We start from the raw sequence: 20,266 nt of genomic DNA, 5'->3' as shown, positions 1-20,266 counted from the left end.
GGTCAATTGACCCCTTTAAGAGTTATTGTCTTTTATAGTAGATTTTTAACAATTTTCATAAAATTTGTAAAATTTTTATAACATTTCCCACTGAAACTACTGGGCCAAGTTTATTATAGATAGAGATAATTGTAAGCAGCAAGAATGATCAATAAAGTAAGATGTACAAACACATCACCATCACCAAAACACAATTTTGTCATGAATCAATCTGCTTTCTTTGTTTAATATTGACATAGACCAAGGTGAGTGACACAGTCTCTTTAGAGCCTCTAGTTTGTGGATTGAATCAGTCAATGAAATGGTTTATCTTTGTTTAGCTTTCAATTTTGACATTCTTTTCATGTACTAGCCTAACATGCGTCAATCATATATAATCCATCTCAAAATAAGGGGTTAAATTGAAGTCCACATACATAAGGATTCAATGTTGTCGAATTATTCACTTGCAAGTGAATAATTAATCATCGATATTTCTTAGCTTATTTTGACAAAATTGAACATACTGCTTCCTAGTGCAGGCTTGACCATGACATAGCATACATTTATGTTACTACATTGTAAAATTGCTTTCAGCTTTCAAGCTTGAAGACCGAATTATCACTAAAAAGTATATGTCCAAGCAGGAGAAAGTGTATCATGTGGTGGTTTGGGTGTCTTTCGTCATCTTTGTCTGAGGTCCAGATTCCAATGTACTTAGCAAAATTTGATGCAGGAATGCAGGAAACTAATGTGAATTTGCATTTACAAGAACAAATTTATAAGATAGTAACTATACATTTTAATATATCTACAAGTGTAGATTATTTTTTGCTTTATTTTTTAATGTTTTTGAATTGGCGTTTTAAGGGAAGGTAACTCTGAAATATTGCATTTTCTGAAGGAATCTACATGGAATTTTGCTATTTTGAATTAATGCCGGAAAATCGCAAAGTGACCCTAGCATTTTTATTTGATATTCTTAAAGCATTTTCTAAAAGCTTTCTTCTAGTATTTTATTTTACAAATCTATTGAATAGTTTAGCTTCTGATCACATAATCGGGTGTTTTTTACCTGTATAATCCATACAAAATGTGTCATTTTTGCACAACCTGTAACTTGAGAAAATGCGCGGTGACCTATATTTTTTATTATATTTTTGAACTTGTAGCAATATATATACTACGTTTTAGCAAAGTATGAACAAATTCTATTTTTTCAAAAAGCACATGATTGAAAAAGCATGAATTACCTCATCAGTTCTCAAATTATGAATAACAAAATAAACAAGCACATCTAGATGATACAAATACTAATGCCATTAATCATAGGACCAAGTTAGACTACCCTCGCATAGTGCATAATTCGGTGACGTGTTCGGGATCAGTCTACATACTTTTAGCATAATAGCGAATCAACTTCCGTCGTCTGTCTCATGTGACAAAAATTAAAATAACATGTTTGGTCTGTACGAGGTTGTAAAGTGTTTGACAGTGAAAGACAGCGACTCCAGTGAACAGAGCATAGTAAATAATGCCTGGCGCGAGGCTGGAGAAGTTAACTTTTTGGCACTTGTTGCTTCCACTGGTAATTTGTGTGGTGTTGTCGTTTGATATAATTTGACTATTGTTGACAGACACCCAATGTTTGCCCACTTCCTTATGAATTATGCTTTTGTTTAAGGGTTGACTTCTTTGCTTTCCTACAAAATAACTGTTGTCTCCCTTTAAAATACTAGATGGTAAGTTCGTTTGCCTGAAAGGTGATTCTAACGAAACGAAAAGTTCTGTCACTGAGTCGGATGTATCGTCAGATCATAAGTTTTGGTACATCCTATGAATTCGTACTATGTATGCCTGTTCAATGGACATTTTGATGTCACAAAGCATTCCTAATTGTACAAAAAACCATGAGATGAGGATATCATTGCATTCGTAAATATAAAATAGGCACTGGCTACGGTTACATGGAAATGTAACAATAATAAAAATATTATTGTTACATTGGAGACTAAATGCCGGAATGCATGGTTGGGTAAGGACCTGTTTAATTACGAATGTAACAATAATTATTGAGGCTACGGTTACATTGCGTTATTGTTACATGAAAAATAGCAATGTACGATGGGACTAGTAATATGTACTAAACAGTAAAAGTTGATGACATTTATTTTATATTTACAATACATACATTTATTAAATACAATTTTATAATTTACTGTAATTTTTTATTTACTATGACAATTTCTACAAATCCAGTATGTGGTTTTTAAAGTCCGACACAGTTTTGATGAACGAAATTCCGTCCTCCACAGATACGCGTACATACAGAAGTACTTAGTATTTAAGTTACAGTTAGCAAACTTTGCTTTTGATGTATCAATTTGCGTCAAGTTGTATAGCTTTATGAAATTCATGTCTTGATATTGTTTCAGTTTCGTTTAAAACGCATCCCAAGTTTTAATTTTTTCACCCTGAACATAATTGGTTCAAAGTATAACGACAGTAATAAGAGTAGGTGTGCAGTTAATTACTTAAAAAAGGAAAATCATTGAACTATATGTTTCGCCTTTGACACTCCTAAGCTTGAGAAGTATCTTCAGAATATAAACACCATTAATACCTCAAACTATTCAAGTTATACACCATTTGTTGAATAACAATATTTATTATTTATCAATATTACAAGTATTGTTTAGAACATATGAAAGCCTTGAATTAAGCAATACAACTATAGAAGATTTAAGTTTAATAAATCTAGCGTACATTAATGTTTTCATGTAACAATAACGTAATGTAACCGTAGCCTCAGTAATTATTGTTACATTCGTAATTAGTCGGTTCCTCGCTCAACTTTGCATTCCGGCAATTAGTCTCCAATGTAACAATAATATTTTTATTATTGTTACATTTCCCTGTAACCGTAGCCAGTGCCTATAAAATAATCAACTTGCAGACATCTGGGTATACACGACAATTCATACTTTCTGCAACTCATACTCTGCCAATTGAGGGCAATTCGTACCCTAATTTTACCAACTCATACCAATGATCTAATAATCACTGGTCATTAGTGGATAACAGATCTACAACAATAGAATGAGGGGGGGTAGGAGGGGTCTTGATCCCGAAATCCCAAGCTTAAAAACATGAAATCCCGAAATCCTGGGCTTTTAAAATACGAAATCCTGAGGTCCTGAAATTCGAAAAAAGAATTCCTGGATCCCGAAAGGGTCAATCCGGAGCTTAAAAACACATGATCCTGAAGTCCCTATAATGGTCCTATCCCCCCTCTAGAATGGATTTGTTTAAATTAGAATAAACATACATGACATAGAGACAAATATACTCATATACGTCTCTATGTCATGTATGTTTATTCTAATTTAAACAAAAGACCAAAAAAGTGAAAAAGTATATTTAAACAAACCACATTTGACTAACAGGTATATATATAGTTGTTCAACCTGTTAGTCAAATGTGTTTTGTTATTGAAATATACTTTTTCACTCTTTTGGTCTTTTGGAAAATGTTGTTTGTGCTATATTTATACCCTTCTTTATCAAAATTTGATTTACATGCACATGAAAAAATATTGCAGTTTTTATCCAATGCAATCTTAGGTTTAAATAGTTTTCATTTAAGTATTGTTTTACACATACATATATAATGTTAAAAAATATTGGGTATGACTTGGTAGAAGTATGAGTTGGTTAAAATAGGGTACAAGTTGGTTGAGTACAAGTTGCTGAAAGTACGAGTTGACTTGTATCCTGAGTTCAGGTATTTCACATCCTATCTTTTGTATTATGGTAATATTCTAACAAAGCACAAAAATGTTGACATTAACCTCAAAACCTAACCAAACCTTTAAACAATATTCAGAATTTGAGAACTGATGGGGTTTATATAAACAATTTGAATATTCTTATGTGTGGGGAAATTTCTATATGGTGGAGCAATCTCACTTCATCATGAAAGAACAGAAAAAAACAGAAAAAGTGGTATTCTAAACAGTCACTTATTTGAAATATGTCAGTATGACTGTATGTTTTGTAAACAATAACCTATTTGAAAACTTTGCTACAAAGATTCAGCTAACTCATGTTTTTATAATTGTACAATTTGGAAATTATAACTAGTTTCTCCTCTAATTTAAATATCCCTGTAAGTTTTATTTTGTATTATAGGAGATATTATACTGAGATATTGTTGCAGTGGGCATGACCCTGTTATTAGTCATATTCCATGGCCAGAAAGTAGATCAATTGTATGCTTATGTTTTGATCCAACTGTATCGTGGCTACTTGTCATTTCTGAGGATGTAACAGTGTCTATTGTTCCAGTGTTATCACTGATGGTAAGTTTAGATATTTTCTTCATCTAAGGGATAAAATGTACAGTGAAACCTGTTTTAAGAGCAAAAAGGGGTCTTAGAAGACATGTGATCTTTTAATACAAGTTCAATCTATGTGAAATGCACTACAGAGAGATCTTTTAAAATTAATGGTCTTTTAACACAGGTTTTTGCTTAATAAAGGTGGTCTTATGCAGGTTCGACTGTATTATGGTTCTTATTTTTAGTTCATGAAATTCCAGAAAATGTTTATGAATAAGATTTTTCATATTGCTTTTACAGAATGTGACTGGAATATAAGTTCCTTTATGATATATGATAAATTTCAAAATTGGAAAATGTTCAGAAATATTATTTCCTTGTGGTATAAAGGGTATTGAATATTTGTTCGAAAAGAACAGCATTGTTTATCAAAAGTTTTTATAGGAAATTTTGTTAGAAGGAACGACTAGATGTTGACACCCCTAGTAAAGCAAAATTTATAAAAGGATTTAAGTTCACAGGATAGATACAAATTTAAAAAAGATTTTGAAACATTGAAAAAAATAATCCTTGGCATCAAAATTTCCAATTTAAATTTTCTTTATTTATTAAGACTGGATTTGTACTACATGTACTGATTTAATATTTGTTATCAATTCCAGCCTAACTTTTATCAATTATATAATGTGCTATCTTATATTATTAACTTTTCATATACTATAGGACAGTACAGCCAGAGTAAACAGATTATGGAATCTTGAAGATGTAACAGTTCTTCGCTTTAAAAAACAGCAAGGTAAATTGATTTTGGCAAATAACTGATTCCAAATGTTGTATATTTCTTTACAGTAAGAGTTTGGCATAGGTTTGTTATATGTAGAAAGTTTTCACTAGGTATAGTTTCTTCAAATAATGTTACTTTTGGTGTTCAAAGAAGTAGGTTCAGTAAGACCCCTTTTTGGCCCCAAAATATAGCAGTTTTACAAAATTGTCAAAATGTAATCTTTTAGTTATTTATTGAACAGTAGAATGATTCTGCTTCACAAATATGTGCTGTTTTTGACAATACAATGCTCATATATCGGGTACTAGCACCATTAAGTCATGCTAAATTACTGAAATCTTCACAATTCTAGCATTTTAGTTAAATTTTAGACGGTTTCCGTGTAAAATGAAAGTGTCCGCATTTGTGTTCATCCTTAATATTGAAATGTAAGTTGTATTTGATGATAATACATAACATATATAAAGGTTGAGGATGAACACGGATGCAGCCACTTTCATTTTTGACAAAAAACATATGAGAAGTGACATGTTTCAGCATATTTGGTAAATTTTTCATATTTGAGCTTGAAATGGATCGTTTTTAATGACTAAATTAGTGAAAATATTTCACATAAACTAATGGAATCAAATGAAATAGACACTTAAGTGTTTTAAAAGTGGTCAAATTTTTTTGTCAGATGAACCTGAAATTTGAGGCCAAAGTCGGTCCTTACCGGACCTACTTCATAATGGAAATGTCAAGCATTACGACCTTGCCATATTTGTCAATATAACCTTGTCATATTTGTCAACCAGATAAGTAAAATCTGAGTCAGCTTTGACAGTTTTCCTAAGTATTTTGACACAGAACATCTAATTTAAATATGTATTGGTGTATTTCTGTTTTTCAAAATTTGGAACTACTGAAAACTAAGATACCCAGACAGTAAAATACATCATTGTATAGACTAAATTGTAGTAAAAACATATTTCACCATATATTGTACATAAGGATGAATCACAATATTTATCATATACAAATTAATGCATCACACAACCAACTGTGCTAGACCTGTATAGCCATCATCATCACAAAATATTATTTGATTTTTTTCAGGTATACCATCTGTAGTGACTTGGTGGCATACACTGGATGATAGACAGATAGCAATAATAGGAATGAAGGTTGTACAAAATAACTTTTGTGTTTTTAAAATATGAGTCTGAATATTTTATTTTTTTAACTTTTGCGACAATAAGATGGTATTTAGTACATGTATTGATTATAAGCAAACTTTCACTTAGGCTATTAATGTTTAGCCTTGATACTGCAACAGATCATATGGACAACACAAACAAGACAAAAAATGCTTGTATGTCGCACTTAAGTTCATTCAAATGTATGTATGTATGGATGATAAAATTATTATTGTTGCTACTTATCCTTAATCTTTAGATTAGTAAAACTTATTTTATTTTTTTCAGAATGGAAACATACTGTTGGTTGATTTGTCAAGAAGGGGAATAGTTCATCAGTTTACCATAGAGACTAGAATTCATAGATTAGAATTGGTTGAAGATGATCAACAAATGTCTACTTATTTAATGGTAAATAAATGTAGTCTTGTTGTTAATAAACAGTGACTTACAGGCCATACTTAAACAATACTTGCTGTTTTAAATATACAAGAAACAACAGGTGAAGGATATGGTCAGTCTACATGACTACATACTTTCTAGCAGTTGGATATGAGTTCTCTTACCCCTTTGCCTCCTTTGACAATGCTTTCTTGTGGTAATAGTCTGCTCTATCACCCTCTAAGCTATATGGTATTTATATGACACAGCTTTAGCAGTATTATTTTGTCTTGAAACCTGAAAAATAAAATTTGACAGGCAATACAAATGGTCAAGTCTACACATTATTTTGGTCTATATAAATAAGTAACTAGTACATGTACACAGAGAATACCCTTTTTGATATAAATTTAAAAAGATTTTAAGACATTTGATATTCTTGTTTATACATGTAACAGATTTTTATACTTGACTTCTTGATAGATTACAGGTCAGCCATTAGTTCAGTGGAAATTATTATTAGAATGTCGCACACAAGAACTAGCAACACCAGTAGATAAAGAAATATCAGATATGGGATACGATGGACTCAGTGGAAGAAGTCTACCAATACTGTCAATAACTCAAGTTACAGGTATGAGACTGGTCTACTAATACTCTCAATAAATCAAGTTACAGGTATGAGACTAGTCTACTAATACTGTCAATAACTCAAGTTACAGGTATGAGACTGGTCTACTAATACTGTCAATAACTCAAGTTACAGGTATGAGACTTGTCTACCAATACTGTCAATAACTCAAGTTACAGGTATAAAACTCGGATAAAAAACCTAGGTATTATTAGAATGTCTCACACAAGAACTAGCAAAGGTATATACTGTAATGTATTGACTGTAGTGTCTGTCTAAAGTTCAAATGGAAATGACAAAAATAAATACTTAACATTCGTCAGTTTTACTAGTGTAAGTATAACTGCATTTAATAACTTGAAAATATCAACCATAATATTGAACAAAAGAAGAATATTACTAGTAGCACAAACATAGTAAACAATGAATAAACATGTTATATGCTTATATTTATATTAAGACAACATTGCTGAATACTGTCAATCTATATTCATTTTAGATATACATTAGTTTAATCTTTTTATTCAGTATTATGGGTAACATGAATTATTCATGTTATTATATTTTTGACATTTTTAGTCCACTGTATTTGGTTATTTTTGTATTAAAGAGGAAACCAGAGGCCTTTTCCAGCCCCAGAGATTAGACCAGTTTCCACGCTCTGTCATTCTACAACCACAATGTGCTAAAGGTCATCACTTTATAACCTCTCACTGCTCTAAAGAATCTACTTTTCAGGTAAATTCTGTGAAAGAATAATTTTATACTGGTTTAGAAATGTATCTTAACTGAAGTTTGTTTACTTTAAAAGAAGATGTTTTACCTGGAATCAATTGCAGAATTTCTGTTCTAAATTCATGATTAACTATAAATCAACTGCACACGACTGTTAAGCTTTTAAAATATGACTAAAATATGCTTGCATGAAAAAATGTTGAACCCTTTATTTTGACAACATTCATTTTTTATTGCAAAACATTTTCAAAATTTTACACCTGAAAGTCATTGTTGACTAATTGGAACTAGATGAATAATGTTATGATATTTTCTCTGTAGGTTTATGACAGTAACATAGACAGATCACCTTTATTTGCTTACAAGTTACCTATTGGATCTGACATTGTAATATTGACAGATAAAGTTCTATTAGCCATGACTCGTCTTGCCAGTGGAAAGAAGCTCTATGTCATAGCCAATCAGAGAGCAGAAACCTCAATGGACCAAACAAAGGTATCATTATAGTACAAGTTTAACTCTAATTTTATAGGAATTGTAAATTTTAATGGATTTAAATGTTTTACTTTCAAAGGCTTTATAATTATTGTCTTGTCTGAGTTTTTTTAATCGTTTTGAAAAGAAACAAATACATGATACACCTTCATTGGATAGTTTATTACTTGTTTATTAACTCTAGGCATCAGATATATAAATGTTTCACCCTTGTATTACAATTTTTTTGGCTCAAATTTTTTTTCCCGAATAACTTCCCTTTTGAGGTAGAGCTCATTGTTAAAAGCCATACAGTGAACTGTAGCTGTTAATTTATGAGTCATTTGGTTTCTTGTGAAGAGTTGTCTCATTGGCAATCATACCACATCTTCTTATTTATAACTATATATATAAAGAGTTGCATTTAAGATTTGTTTTCAGGATTTCAACAAAGAGTCAGTTCTACAACAGTTTGATATACCACAAAATGAACATCTATTGACCATACAAAAGAAATCTTTTCCATTTTACTGGCATGAAAAATGTGAGGAGAATATGAGGCAGAAATACAATCAGGATATCAAACTTGGATTGACATCATCAGGGTCATGGCAACCAGGACTGACAATGTCACATGATATTCAACTGACCAATCATACTGTATTAGATGGTTGTATTATAATAACTGATTCTGCAGTGTATGAAATGAAACCAAGGTACATAAGACTTGAAGTGTTTTTTATGAAATTGTCACTTATTGTTATCCACTGTTATAATTATATATGATACATAGAATTATTGAAATTTATCAATGAAAAAAACACTGTAAACCATGACCCAGCCAACAGTGCTGAAAGTGTAATAAATTACCAACAATCAATTAATCATATAAAATCTGTTCATTGGTGCTATACATTCTATATCACAGCTCTAATAGTGCTTTTCTCTTTTCAAAAAGTTGTAATATCAGATATTTTAACAGAACATTAAAATTAATTATTTAAGTTATTTTTTAATAAGACAGTTACTCAACAATAAAAGACATCAAAATGAAATTTTCTTTTGTGATGCATACCTATAGCTTTTATTTATAATCAGTATTTCCAACAGATTTTATTGTTTATTTTTTGCAGAATATCTCCTGAGCGTTTGTTTTTAGAACTGACATTTTACAGTGAGTCTGCACAAGTAGAAAACCTTGGAATAGGATTAGGACTTGATGTTAACACATTATATGAGAAATCAGCAGAATATTTACTACAAAGAGGTCATGTAGCCCAGGCTATTAAATTCTGTAAAGTTGTTAAGGTTAGAAAAAGATTTTTAATTATATTTCAATTGTTGAATTTGTTCTAAAATCTTCGGCTGTTTCCTGCTCTTTGGTCAAGTTGTTGTCCCTTTGACACATTCACAGTTTCCAGTCTCCCTTCTATTAGTTTAAACATATTTATTTATAGTGGATTGGGAAACAAGTAGTCCTTTCTATTGTATTGACAGTTTCACTGCGTTAACTTTATGAAATTTCAAAACATTCAAGAAAGATTTGTGAAATGCAACAGTTTAAGGAGGAAATGTTTTTTATGTCTTAAAACTGTAAATTTATCAGGAATCAACTATTCAACTATTTCAATATGCATACGACAGGCAAATCATATACTTCTGGTACAGCTGTTTATATAACTTAACTTAAATTCTTTGTCATTTGATCATCAATTTTAAAGTTGCCAAATACATTTCAGAGTACTTCATATAAACTAGTTATGTACCTTGCTAAATATGGCTATGTAGCTGATGCTATTTCACATTTAACATTGGCGCTCTCTAATAAGGAGATTAGTACAGCAGACAGGAAGCATGTGTCTAACCTGTATCTACATTGTATGGTATACCAGCTTCAAGATGGAAATGTGGAGACAAATCAGAAAACATTAATGTAAGTTAATATAATCATGGAGCACTTGTAAAAAGGGAAAATATGTATTAGGGATTGAAAGAAAATTTGGTAACTTTTTTAAGGATATTGATGATTCAGAGAGTAATGGTATTTGGTATGTACTTGCTTCAGTGTAGACCATATCAATACATACCCAAGAACATATAAATTTATAGCATACACATACATTTTTCCTCGATTACTGGTAAATCATAAAAAGTGTAGAAAAAAGAAAATTTATGAATTTTAGCATGTTTCAATTTTACTGATTTGTATATAAAATAAAAAAAGATGTGGTATGATTGCCAATAAAACAACTCTCCATCTGAGAGCAAACGACATAAAAAAACTAAGTACACAGTTTCATTTATGTATGAATTTTATAAAGTTCTGCTAAATTAGGGTTTTGCCATATGTTTTTTTAACATGGACATGGGATAGTGCATGTTGGGCATGGTGTTGTCTTATTGCCACACTCATGTTTTAATATTTTGCTGAATCTGTTGTAGAAATTTCCTTGTTACAGACTTTTACTATGAAGAAAAACAAGCATTAGAACTGTTAGCTGAACACAATCTTCGTGAAGCACTATTGGAGCTAGCTATGGTAATGTCTAAGAAATTTATAATTAGTGAGCTTTAATATTATGAATTTTCTATTAGTTGAAGGTAGAATTTTTGATCGAGTTTACTTTTTGATCAAGTAGTTATTGTCTATTATAGCACAGCATATGGCATTGTTTAACTTCCTTTTGTCCGTACATTTTTTTTTGCTTTTCACATTTAACATATCAAACGTGTGCTAAAGACATATTTCACTTTTTTGCATTTCCAATGTCACCATTATTATGTTATTGCATCACAGTAAGTGTCAATTGTTCAAAGACCTTATTTACAAAAAGGAGTTTGAAATAAATGAACATGGTTAATAATGTAATATCTTTCAGAATATTCTTACTTCTAACGTTTTAGTATGACAACCCTGTATCAAAGGTGTCTCTAAAATATTACACAACCATTACCAGTCTACTGAAGAGTTACAACCACAGTTTTCTCTTTTTGAATGAAATGACTTTATGAGTTTATACAATAAAATTGAGAATGGAAATGGGGAATGTGTCAAAGAGACAACAACCCGACCAAAATAAAAAAACACAACAGCAGAAGGTCACCAACAGGTCTTCAATGTAACGAGAAATTCCCGCACCCGGAGGCGTCCTTCAGCTGGCCCCTAAACAAATATATACTAGTTCAGTGATAATGAACGCCCTACTAATTTCCAAATTGTATACAAGAAACTAAAATTTAAAAAATACAAGACTAACAAAGGCTAGAGGCTCCTGACTTGGGACAGGCGCAAAAATGCGGCGGGGTTAAACATGTTTGTGAGATCTCAACCCTCCCCCTATACCTCTAACCAGTGTAGAAAAGTAAAAGCATAACAATACGCACATTAAAATTCAGTTCAAGAGAAGTCCGAGTCTGATGTCAGAAGATGTAACCAAAGAAAATAAATAAAATGACAATAATACATAAATAACAACAGACTACTAGCAGTTAACTGACATGCCAGCTCCAGACTTCAATTAAACTGACTGAAAGATTATGATTTCATCATATGAACATCAGGCACAATCCTTCCCGTAAGGGGTTTAGTATCATACCATCATAACATATATGAGAAGAACATAACCCGTGTCATGCCAACAACTGTTTTTAGAATAAATGTGTTTAGTTCCGACGCAAAGACCTTATCAGTGACTCAATATTAACTCCAAAATATGCAATCTTTAATGACTTGACAACAGTATCGTAATTATATCCCTTCTTAATAAGTCTATTCAAAGGTTTTGTAAGTTAATGAGGTGAATACTGACACCTTTGTGCTTTATAAAGAATATTTCCATAAAAAATTGGATGTGAAATACCTGAACGTATAAAAAATCTGCATGTTGAGCTATATTTACGAATGATGTCTTTATACCGATGATAAAATTTAGTAAATGTTTTGACTAGTTTGTGATATCGAAAACCCTGGTGTAATAATTTTTCAGTAATACATAAATTTCTCTCGTTAAAATCTAAAACATTGTTACATACACGAGCGAATCGTACAAGTTGAGATATATAAACACCGTAAGATGGTGACAAGGGAACGTCACCATCTAAAAACGGATAATTAACGATAGGAAATGAAAAATCATCCCTTTTATCATAAATTTTAGTATTCAGCTTTCCGTTAGTGATATAGATATCAAGATCGAGGAAAGGGCAGTGGTCATTGCTAGTATTAGCTTTATTTAAAGTAAGTTCACCAGGATAAATTTCATTAATATACATACTGAAGTCGTCATTATTGAGAGCCAAAATATCATCCAAATATCTAAAAGTATTATTAAATTTGTTTATCAGATGCTGTTTTGATGGGTCTTTGCTTATTTTTGTCATAAATTGTAACTCGTAACAATACAAAAAGAGGTCCGCAATAAGTGGTGCACAGTTAGTCCCCATTGGAATTCCGATAATCTGACGATATACGGAATCCCCAAAGCGAACAAAAATGTTATCTAGTAAAAATTCAAGGGCATATATAGTATCAAAGCATGTCCAATTAACATAGTTTTTTTGTTTATTGCTACTAAAAAATGACCTAAAAGAGTTTGAACATATATATTCACATTCTGATTTTTTGAATGCCCATTTAATTAGATGTGTGAATTTTTTCTTAATGAGAATGTGAGGCAATGTAGTATACAGGGTAGAAAAATCAAAACTTTGAACAGATTCAAAATCACCAATATAAGCATGCAATTTATCAAGTACTTCCAACGAGTTCTTGACACTCCAAAAGTAATTTATTCCACTATTTTCGAAGGCCTTATTTGAACAATTTATTATAAGGTTTTTAATTGTACCAAGTGTGCTGGTAAGAATAATAGACAATTTAGTAGTTGAACAATGGCTTGAAGACGAAATAAATCTATATTTGTAAGGGGTTTTGTGTAGCTTCGGAAGCCAATACATAGTTGGGACTTTCATTGTATTTGGCTCTGCTTGTAAAGCGGTGGCTAAAAGTTTATGTTTGTTACAGATTTCGTTTTCTGAAAATGGAGTCAGTTGGAATGTTGGTGAATTGGTGATTTCCTTTTTCAGAACCTCGATGTAAAATTTACGTCAAACAATAATAATATTATTAGCAGCTTTATCGGCCGGGACAAAAACAAATTCCTTGGCTAGTTCTTTTAGTTTATGTTTGATACGAGAAATAGGTTTATTGTGGTTATTGTTAATAGTAAAATGTTCTTTAAAATGTTGAATACGTATATCAACTATCTTCATTACTGAATTAAAAAAAGAGTCCAAAGATTTTTTGTCAGCTTTTTCCCGTTTTACATATTCACTAGCTTTTTCCCGTGTACATATTCACTAGCTTGACTGTTATTAATTGTAATGTGTGAGCATTATTTTAATCTGTAAGACACCAATTTGTTTGCTAACAGATACTTTAATGTTTCAATGTGTTGAATGAAAACAAATGTTTTGTCACTTTTCACAATAACTAAGGTAGGTACATTATGACTTCATATTTGGTCAGCAGCTTAATCAGATGATAGCTTTACTACTTTTCAGATATGGGGTTCCTACTCCATGTTTTATAATACTTTGAATTCAAAAGGCAAAAAGGGGAACAGTGAAATTCTTCTTTTTTTTTGTAGGCCAGAGGTTTGGTGTTAGAAGCATTAGAGATTTTGGTACATAAAGGTCAAATTGTTCTAGAACCATGTCATATAAGTAAACTAATAGAAAAAGGCTTTGCACATCACCTGATACGTGCTAGTAATGGTAAGTATAAAAACAAACAAATGATTTAAAGTTGATACTTAGAGATTTTGATTTTTTTAACAAAAAAGTCACCGAAATAATTAAAACATTTGAAAAATTTATATTTTTTTAACTGAAAGCTTTTGTAATGGAATGGATAGAATGCTAACATACATACTTTCATTTCAATAAAGAATCTAGGTCATTTTTGATTCATAAACAAAACATTTACTAAATTTATCACTTTATTTCTTTTAATAATGCTTTATGATGACATAATTTTATTACATTTGTGACAGTATAACAAATATAATATAAGAAATAACAGATTTGTCCAATACCATAATCAAGCGTGTATAGTTCTCACTGGACTGCATTGTCTAAACCCCCTTCTCTCCACAAAGTTTCATAAAAAAAAACTTTTTGTAACTATTAGAAAATGTCTAGGGAAACTCCGGTAATATTAATTCCAGTATAACATAAAATGAAGTTGCAATTGAATTTTTGTTGGGTGTCTGGCAATCTGTTTAAACTCTTTATAAAACTAATATTTGAAATGACATTATTTTAGGTGTACTGTTAGATGGATTGACACCAAACAGCTTAGTGAAGTTATTCTGTGAGAAGCCCATTCTAGCCTTCCATAACTACACAAAACTGGTACCTTATATTGAAGATATAGAGACACCAGTTCTGGAGAAATTATGTGAAATATTTGATCCATCCCAGTCATACCTTGGATCTCATTTAGGTAGACAATTATTACATTCAAGGACAAGGTAAATTAGTTTAGATATATTTTTGAGATCACGAAATATCAATGTTTTATGATGTTGTTATTCTGTTCCTTCTATATGAATGCATACATCTTTTACTCCCAAAATAAGCTACCAAAGTTGTATACAAAATATTTCAATATTCAAAGATCATTAATAACACTTACATCACTAAGTACATAAACATTCCATACACTAAGTATATCTTATTACACCTATACATTTTTAAAAATACATAGCAGACTATCATATCAACAAACAACACATTATGTGGGATTTATCAAGCAACTTTGATATCATCCTCTCCCATTATTCTTTCCAAAACATCATACAGCCAAAAATATACAGTATAGCCTCGATAAAATGCAACAAAATTACTACAAAAGAGAAGATTGAAACACTGGAGTTCTTGAGCCAGTGATTCACAGTGTGAAGTGACAGACTGAAGAAAACAGCTGTTATTAGATTCAGATAAAAATGATAAAGTGAATGCCAAGGAAAATTCAAGCAGAGAGTGGCTTAACAAATAGCATAATCAAAAGCTCAAACACATCAAATTATACCATCTCTTATACTCCTGGTTTGGTACAGGCATTTCCTTATGTAGATTGGTGGATTAAATCTGGTTTTATAACTGGTTAAAGGGTTTAATGTAAATCAAATTTTAGCATACAAAATCCAATTGACATTAACATGTCTCAGTTCTAAATGAGTGTTAAATAGTGAAGGAATGAGAATTTCATTAAGTTTTTATGGCCTATTTATGGGCATTATGTTTTCTGGTCAAAAATGTAAGTGGCCGCATCCTTGTTCATCCTCAACCTTTAAACATGTTTTGTATTATCATCAAATACAACTTACATTTTAATATTATGAATGAACACGAATGCGGCCACTTTCATTTTAGATGTAAAATTCTAAAAATTAACCAAAATGCAAAAATTTTGAAGATTTCTATAATTTAGCATGACTTTATGATGCTAGAACGCGATATTTGTGCATTGTATTGTCAAAAACAGCTCATTTTTATGTAGCAGAAGCATTTTACTTTCCAAAATATAGCTTAAAGATTACATTTTTACAATTTTCTATAACTGCTATATTTTGGGGCTAAAAAAGGGTCTTACTGAACCTACTCCTTTCAGATTTTAAGTTTTGGATTTATGGGGCTTTATTCAGAAAAAAAGGGGAATTTTTAACACTTCGGACAATAACTCTAAAAGGCTTTCACCAATGTCCATGAAACTTTGGTGAATTGTTTATATCTATTGATGTAAGCTCCCTTTCAATTTTTATAAATTTCAGATTTTAAGTTTTGGATTTATGGGGCTTTATTCATAAAAAAAGGGGGATTTTTAACACCTCGGACAATAACTCAAAAAGGCTTTCACCAATGTCATGAAACTTTGGTGAATTGTTTATATCTATTGATGTAAGCTCCCTTTCAACACTTGCATATTTTTACACTATTAATATTATCCACTTGCGGCGGGGGTATCATCAGTGAGCAGTAGCTCGCAGTTTCACTTGTTTTAACTCCTATGTTTTAGAAGAGGGAGTATCAGTTCAATTACATCAGTATCCAGTGAAGGGGATACTTATACTGAGGTAACTCATAGAGCTGATTTTAGTAGTTTGTAGTATGAGGACTGGATCTTAAATTTGTGTTCAAACTATATGTACATATATTGAGCTTAGCTCATCAGGAATAATGTACTGAGAGATCTTTATGAAACAGAAAACAAAGAGCATGGTATTTTGATTCATGACATAAAATCACTACCTGTAAATGAAAAAAAAACACAAGCATAGGAACAGAGCTTTTCATTGCTACTTTTCATCTCAAAATATGTGAAAAAATTGCCTGTATTGGACAAAATTCTTCAAATGCAGTTCCACAGAATATTTATTTGTTCCAACAATCTCAAGTGCATAGAAAATTCAGACATTGGTTTATGTGCAGAGTATTTATATATAACACATATAAACATATAAAACATTAACAAGTGAATCATATGTGTACCTTGAAACCTTTAGTTCTTTTAAATTCCTTTCAAATGAACTATTTATATGCATATTCAATGCAGGTGCATTATGAACAAAAATTTATAGTACAAATATGTGTTTTTGAGGCTAAAAAACAATAAAAAGCAAGGCTCTGCCAATGCTAACTGGAATACTTTTGAAGGGATATTTTATGTTTTCGACAATTCTTTTATGAAAAGACCCCACATAAAAACAGACAGGTATTATATTGTGATTCATAAACTGACTTTTATTCATAACAGTTAAGAACTATTATCCATTTTAGGATTAATGATCATTTCTTAATATATTTTTAAAAGGTTTAATAATCTGTCAGTTTTAGACACTTATGATAACAAATGTATCTTATATTTTTAGCAGATGGAAACATTTCCTGACATTTCCGAGTTGATAGAATTTTTCTTCACATTGGTTTTACATCTGAATAAAAGATTGGATTCACCAACAGCTGAAGATCTAACAATGATGAAACCCAAGGTCATTGTCAAAAAAGTAAGAACAGATTTTTTTTTATTGTGTGAAAAGTTGTGGAAGATGAGACTTCAGTTTTGTTTTATAACTATGTTGAACCTTTATGAATTACTTTAAAACTTTAGAAATAAGCTTCTTAAAGATCAAGAGAAAACATCTGAAGACAAAAAATCATTTTTTAAAAAGTTTTATGTATTCTACTGATAAAAATGGACTTATCAAGAACCCCCTATAAAATTGACATTAAAAAAAAAGAATTATCATAAAATATTTGCTTATTTTTTATTCTGTTTACTGGTGTCACCTAGAAGCAGAAACCAGTCTCAAACCTTTGTCACCATAGACATAGATAGTGATTTAAATTGAACTGTGTTTCAAAATAGATTTCTTGGAAACACATAATGACCACATAGAAACACAATGTGGTCCAATGCCCATATTAATCTGCTTTATGCAGAGGAATGATTGATAGTGTATAGCTTACCCTGCAGTGGCTAATAGTATATGCATGTTCAATACAAGAGTGCTAATAAAGAATATTCTTGAAACATATTTGTCAAACTGAATAAGAAAATGGAAACTAATTTTTTAAAAAAACATGATAATTTTGCATCAACAATATAATTGAAAACTTTTACCTTTGTCTAGAGTCTATTACCCCAAAAAAGTAAAGGACAATTTTTATAGTTGTTTACTGTGTGTACAGTACTTCCATATACACAAGCTGTAAAAAAGCTCATTTTGTTAATTCATGGAAATTGGTCCTTGAGACATGTATGTCATTTATCCTAGGTTTTAAAAAGTACATTGCAGTATGAAAACTTATTTTCCCTTCAGGCAAGACAGCCAGGGACAAGATTAAGAAGAAGAAAACTGAAATACCAGATGAAGTTAGTAAGTTGTGGAGCTCAACATGTAGGAGTTGTTAGGAATGGAGATTTATATACCTGGGGACGAGCTTCACATGGTCGGTGAGTGTGATACATATATACCTTGTAATGTAGCTCTCTTAATTGCCATGTCAGAGAATTGCATACCTTGGGATGAGCTCTCTTGTTTAAAAAGTTTTAGATTGATAAACCTTTTGATGTTTTATTATGTTTGGTTAATCAGAGAATTATAATCATAAGCAAGAACTTCTTATGGTTGTTAAGTCGGAAATTTATATGCCTTAGGTTTAGACCTTCCTTGTCAGAATATCATGGGAACTGCTTTCCTAGAGATAAGTATACTATATATCTACCAGTACTATACAAATTTATTAAAGAAAGAGGTAATTTTCCAGCCGATTTTTTGGAAAACATTGTAATATTTTCAAAAGAACTTGCTCTTCACTTATTCATCATGAATTAAATCATCAAAAACTAGATGCATAAATAATGTAAATGCAACAGTTCTAGAGAGGTTAAAATATGTAAGTCATAGAATATATTTGATAATTTTCAGTTTAGGACAGGGAGATCTAGTACCAGAGAATCCTACACTGGTTCCCTGCCGAGTTGACACACTACATCAGCTACAGATAAAGGTGATATCAGTGTCATGTGGTGGAGAACATACAGTAGCTTTAACTCATCAAGGAGTAAGTATCATTGATAATTTGTAAATATGTTGTGTTTTCTAATAAGTGATGAAGGTTTTATGAGTACCATTCATGTATCATAGTTCCAATATTGTATGGTCATCTTATTTTAAAGTGAATATCATGGCAAGCAAATTGTTTATGCATATATAATACCATATCTTAGCATCAAGAGTATCAATTGGAATAAAGTTTTCATGAAATTAGATTTAGGCATAAATTTCTGTGTTTTTTATCAGAACTAAAAGTAAGAAAGGTGATTTTATTGAGTTTATTGAAATGAACTCAGTCATCACCTAATGCTAGCTGTTTATTGCTATCTATGGTCAAACTCAAAACTTTATAATTCTTACCATCAAAAACCATTTCAACTTCTTGTATTATTTTTTTTTTCTTAACACATATAACAGTGAACATGAATTTGACAGCTAATTTGTCCCTTTAATACTTTAACAGTTTTTTTTAATGTGTTATGCTGTTTTATTTACAGGTGTATTCGTGGGGTTCATCCTTGTATGGTCAAGTGGGAGTAGGGACTAGACACATGTACAGTCGTCCTATGCTTGTTAATGTAGGCCATCAGTGTATCAGTGTAGTCTGTGGATTATTCCATACTCTTGCTCTCACTCATGACAATCAGTAAGTATTTTTCAAATATAATATACCTCCTAATATTGATAATGGGAAGTTACATTGTCTCATCAATTGACTTTAATCATATTGATAAACAAAACTTTCAAATACTTATTTCAGCCATAATTTCTATATTCAGTGTCTTTTTAGTATAAAGTTTTCCTTAAAGACTTACAGTCGTAAAATGACCTGTAAACCAACCATGTTCGGGCTGTAGTCAGTCAAGCACGTTTAAAACTTCCATCATGACCTGTGAATATCATGAAAAAAAATAGAGAAATATTGGCTTTGTCCAGCTATATAAAAACATTTAAGATGTTTTGAATGAAAAGGTAAATGCTCCTAATAGGTCTATGACTAAGTATTTGAAATTTGATGCCACAGTTTTATTTTTTATGCCCCACCTACGAAAGTAGAGGGGCATTATGTTTTCTGGTCTGTGCGTCCGTCCATTCATTGGGTGTCTGTCCCGCTTCAATGTTAATGTTTTTGGGCAAGGTCGT

General features: G+C 31.0%; 1 protein-coding gene across 2 annotated transcripts in view; it reads left to right on the top strand.

Moving 5' to 3' along the window:
* The first annotated feature begins 1,398 nt into the window (after nucleotides 1–1,398).
* The window catches only part of LOC134688085 (uncharacterized), a 28,077-nt gene continuing 9,209 nt past the window's right edge, over nucleotides 1,399–20,266 (top strand). Inside the window, exons 1-19 of one of the 2 annotated variants that reach the window (XM_063548561.1) lie at nucleotides 1,399–1,567; nucleotides 4,170–4,339; nucleotides 5,042–5,114; nucleotides 6,201–6,268; nucleotides 6,569–6,691; nucleotides 7,145–7,295; nucleotides 7,903–8,030; nucleotides 8,349–8,522; nucleotides 8,943–9,217; nucleotides 9,635–9,809; nucleotides 10,241–10,434; nucleotides 10,944–11,040; nucleotides 14,150–14,276; nucleotides 14,827–15,034; nucleotides 16,582–16,639; nucleotides 17,438–17,569; nucleotides 18,386–18,519; nucleotides 18,995–19,130; nucleotides 19,621–19,769. In XM_063548561.1, coding sequence (XP_063404631.1) covers nucleotides 1,438–1,567; nucleotides 4,170–4,339; nucleotides 5,042–5,114; nucleotides 6,201–6,268; nucleotides 6,569–6,691; nucleotides 7,145–7,295; nucleotides 7,903–8,030; nucleotides 8,349–8,522; nucleotides 8,943–9,217; nucleotides 9,635–9,809; nucleotides 10,241–10,434; nucleotides 10,944–11,040; nucleotides 14,150–14,276; nucleotides 14,827–15,034; nucleotides 16,582–16,639; nucleotides 17,438–17,569; nucleotides 18,386–18,519; nucleotides 18,995–19,130; nucleotides 19,621–19,769 — 2,702 coding nt within the window. In that variant the 5' untranslated portion in view covers nucleotides 1,399–1,437. Of the gene's footprint in view, nucleotides 1,568–4,169; nucleotides 4,340–5,041; nucleotides 5,115–6,200; nucleotides 6,269–6,568; nucleotides 6,692–7,144; nucleotides 7,296–7,902; nucleotides 8,031–8,348; nucleotides 8,523–8,942; nucleotides 9,218–9,634; nucleotides 9,810–10,240; nucleotides 10,435–10,943; nucleotides 11,041–14,149; nucleotides 14,277–14,826; nucleotides 15,035–16,581; nucleotides 16,640–17,434; nucleotides 17,570–18,385; nucleotides 18,520–18,994; nucleotides 19,131–19,620; nucleotides 19,770–20,266 lie in introns of both variants that reach the window. The other variant, XM_063548556.1, reaches the window with a different exon arrangement.

This window comes from Mytilus trossulus, chromosome 1 (genome assembly GCF_036588685.1).
Source record: "Mytilus trossulus isolate FHL-02 chromosome 1, PNRI_Mtr1.1.1.hap1, whole genome shotgun sequence".
Taxonomy (NCBI): domain Eukaryota; kingdom Metazoa; phylum Mollusca; class Bivalvia; order Mytilida; family Mytilidae; genus Mytilus; species Mytilus trossulus.
This window is presented reverse-complemented; position numbering and strand designations above follow the sequence as displayed.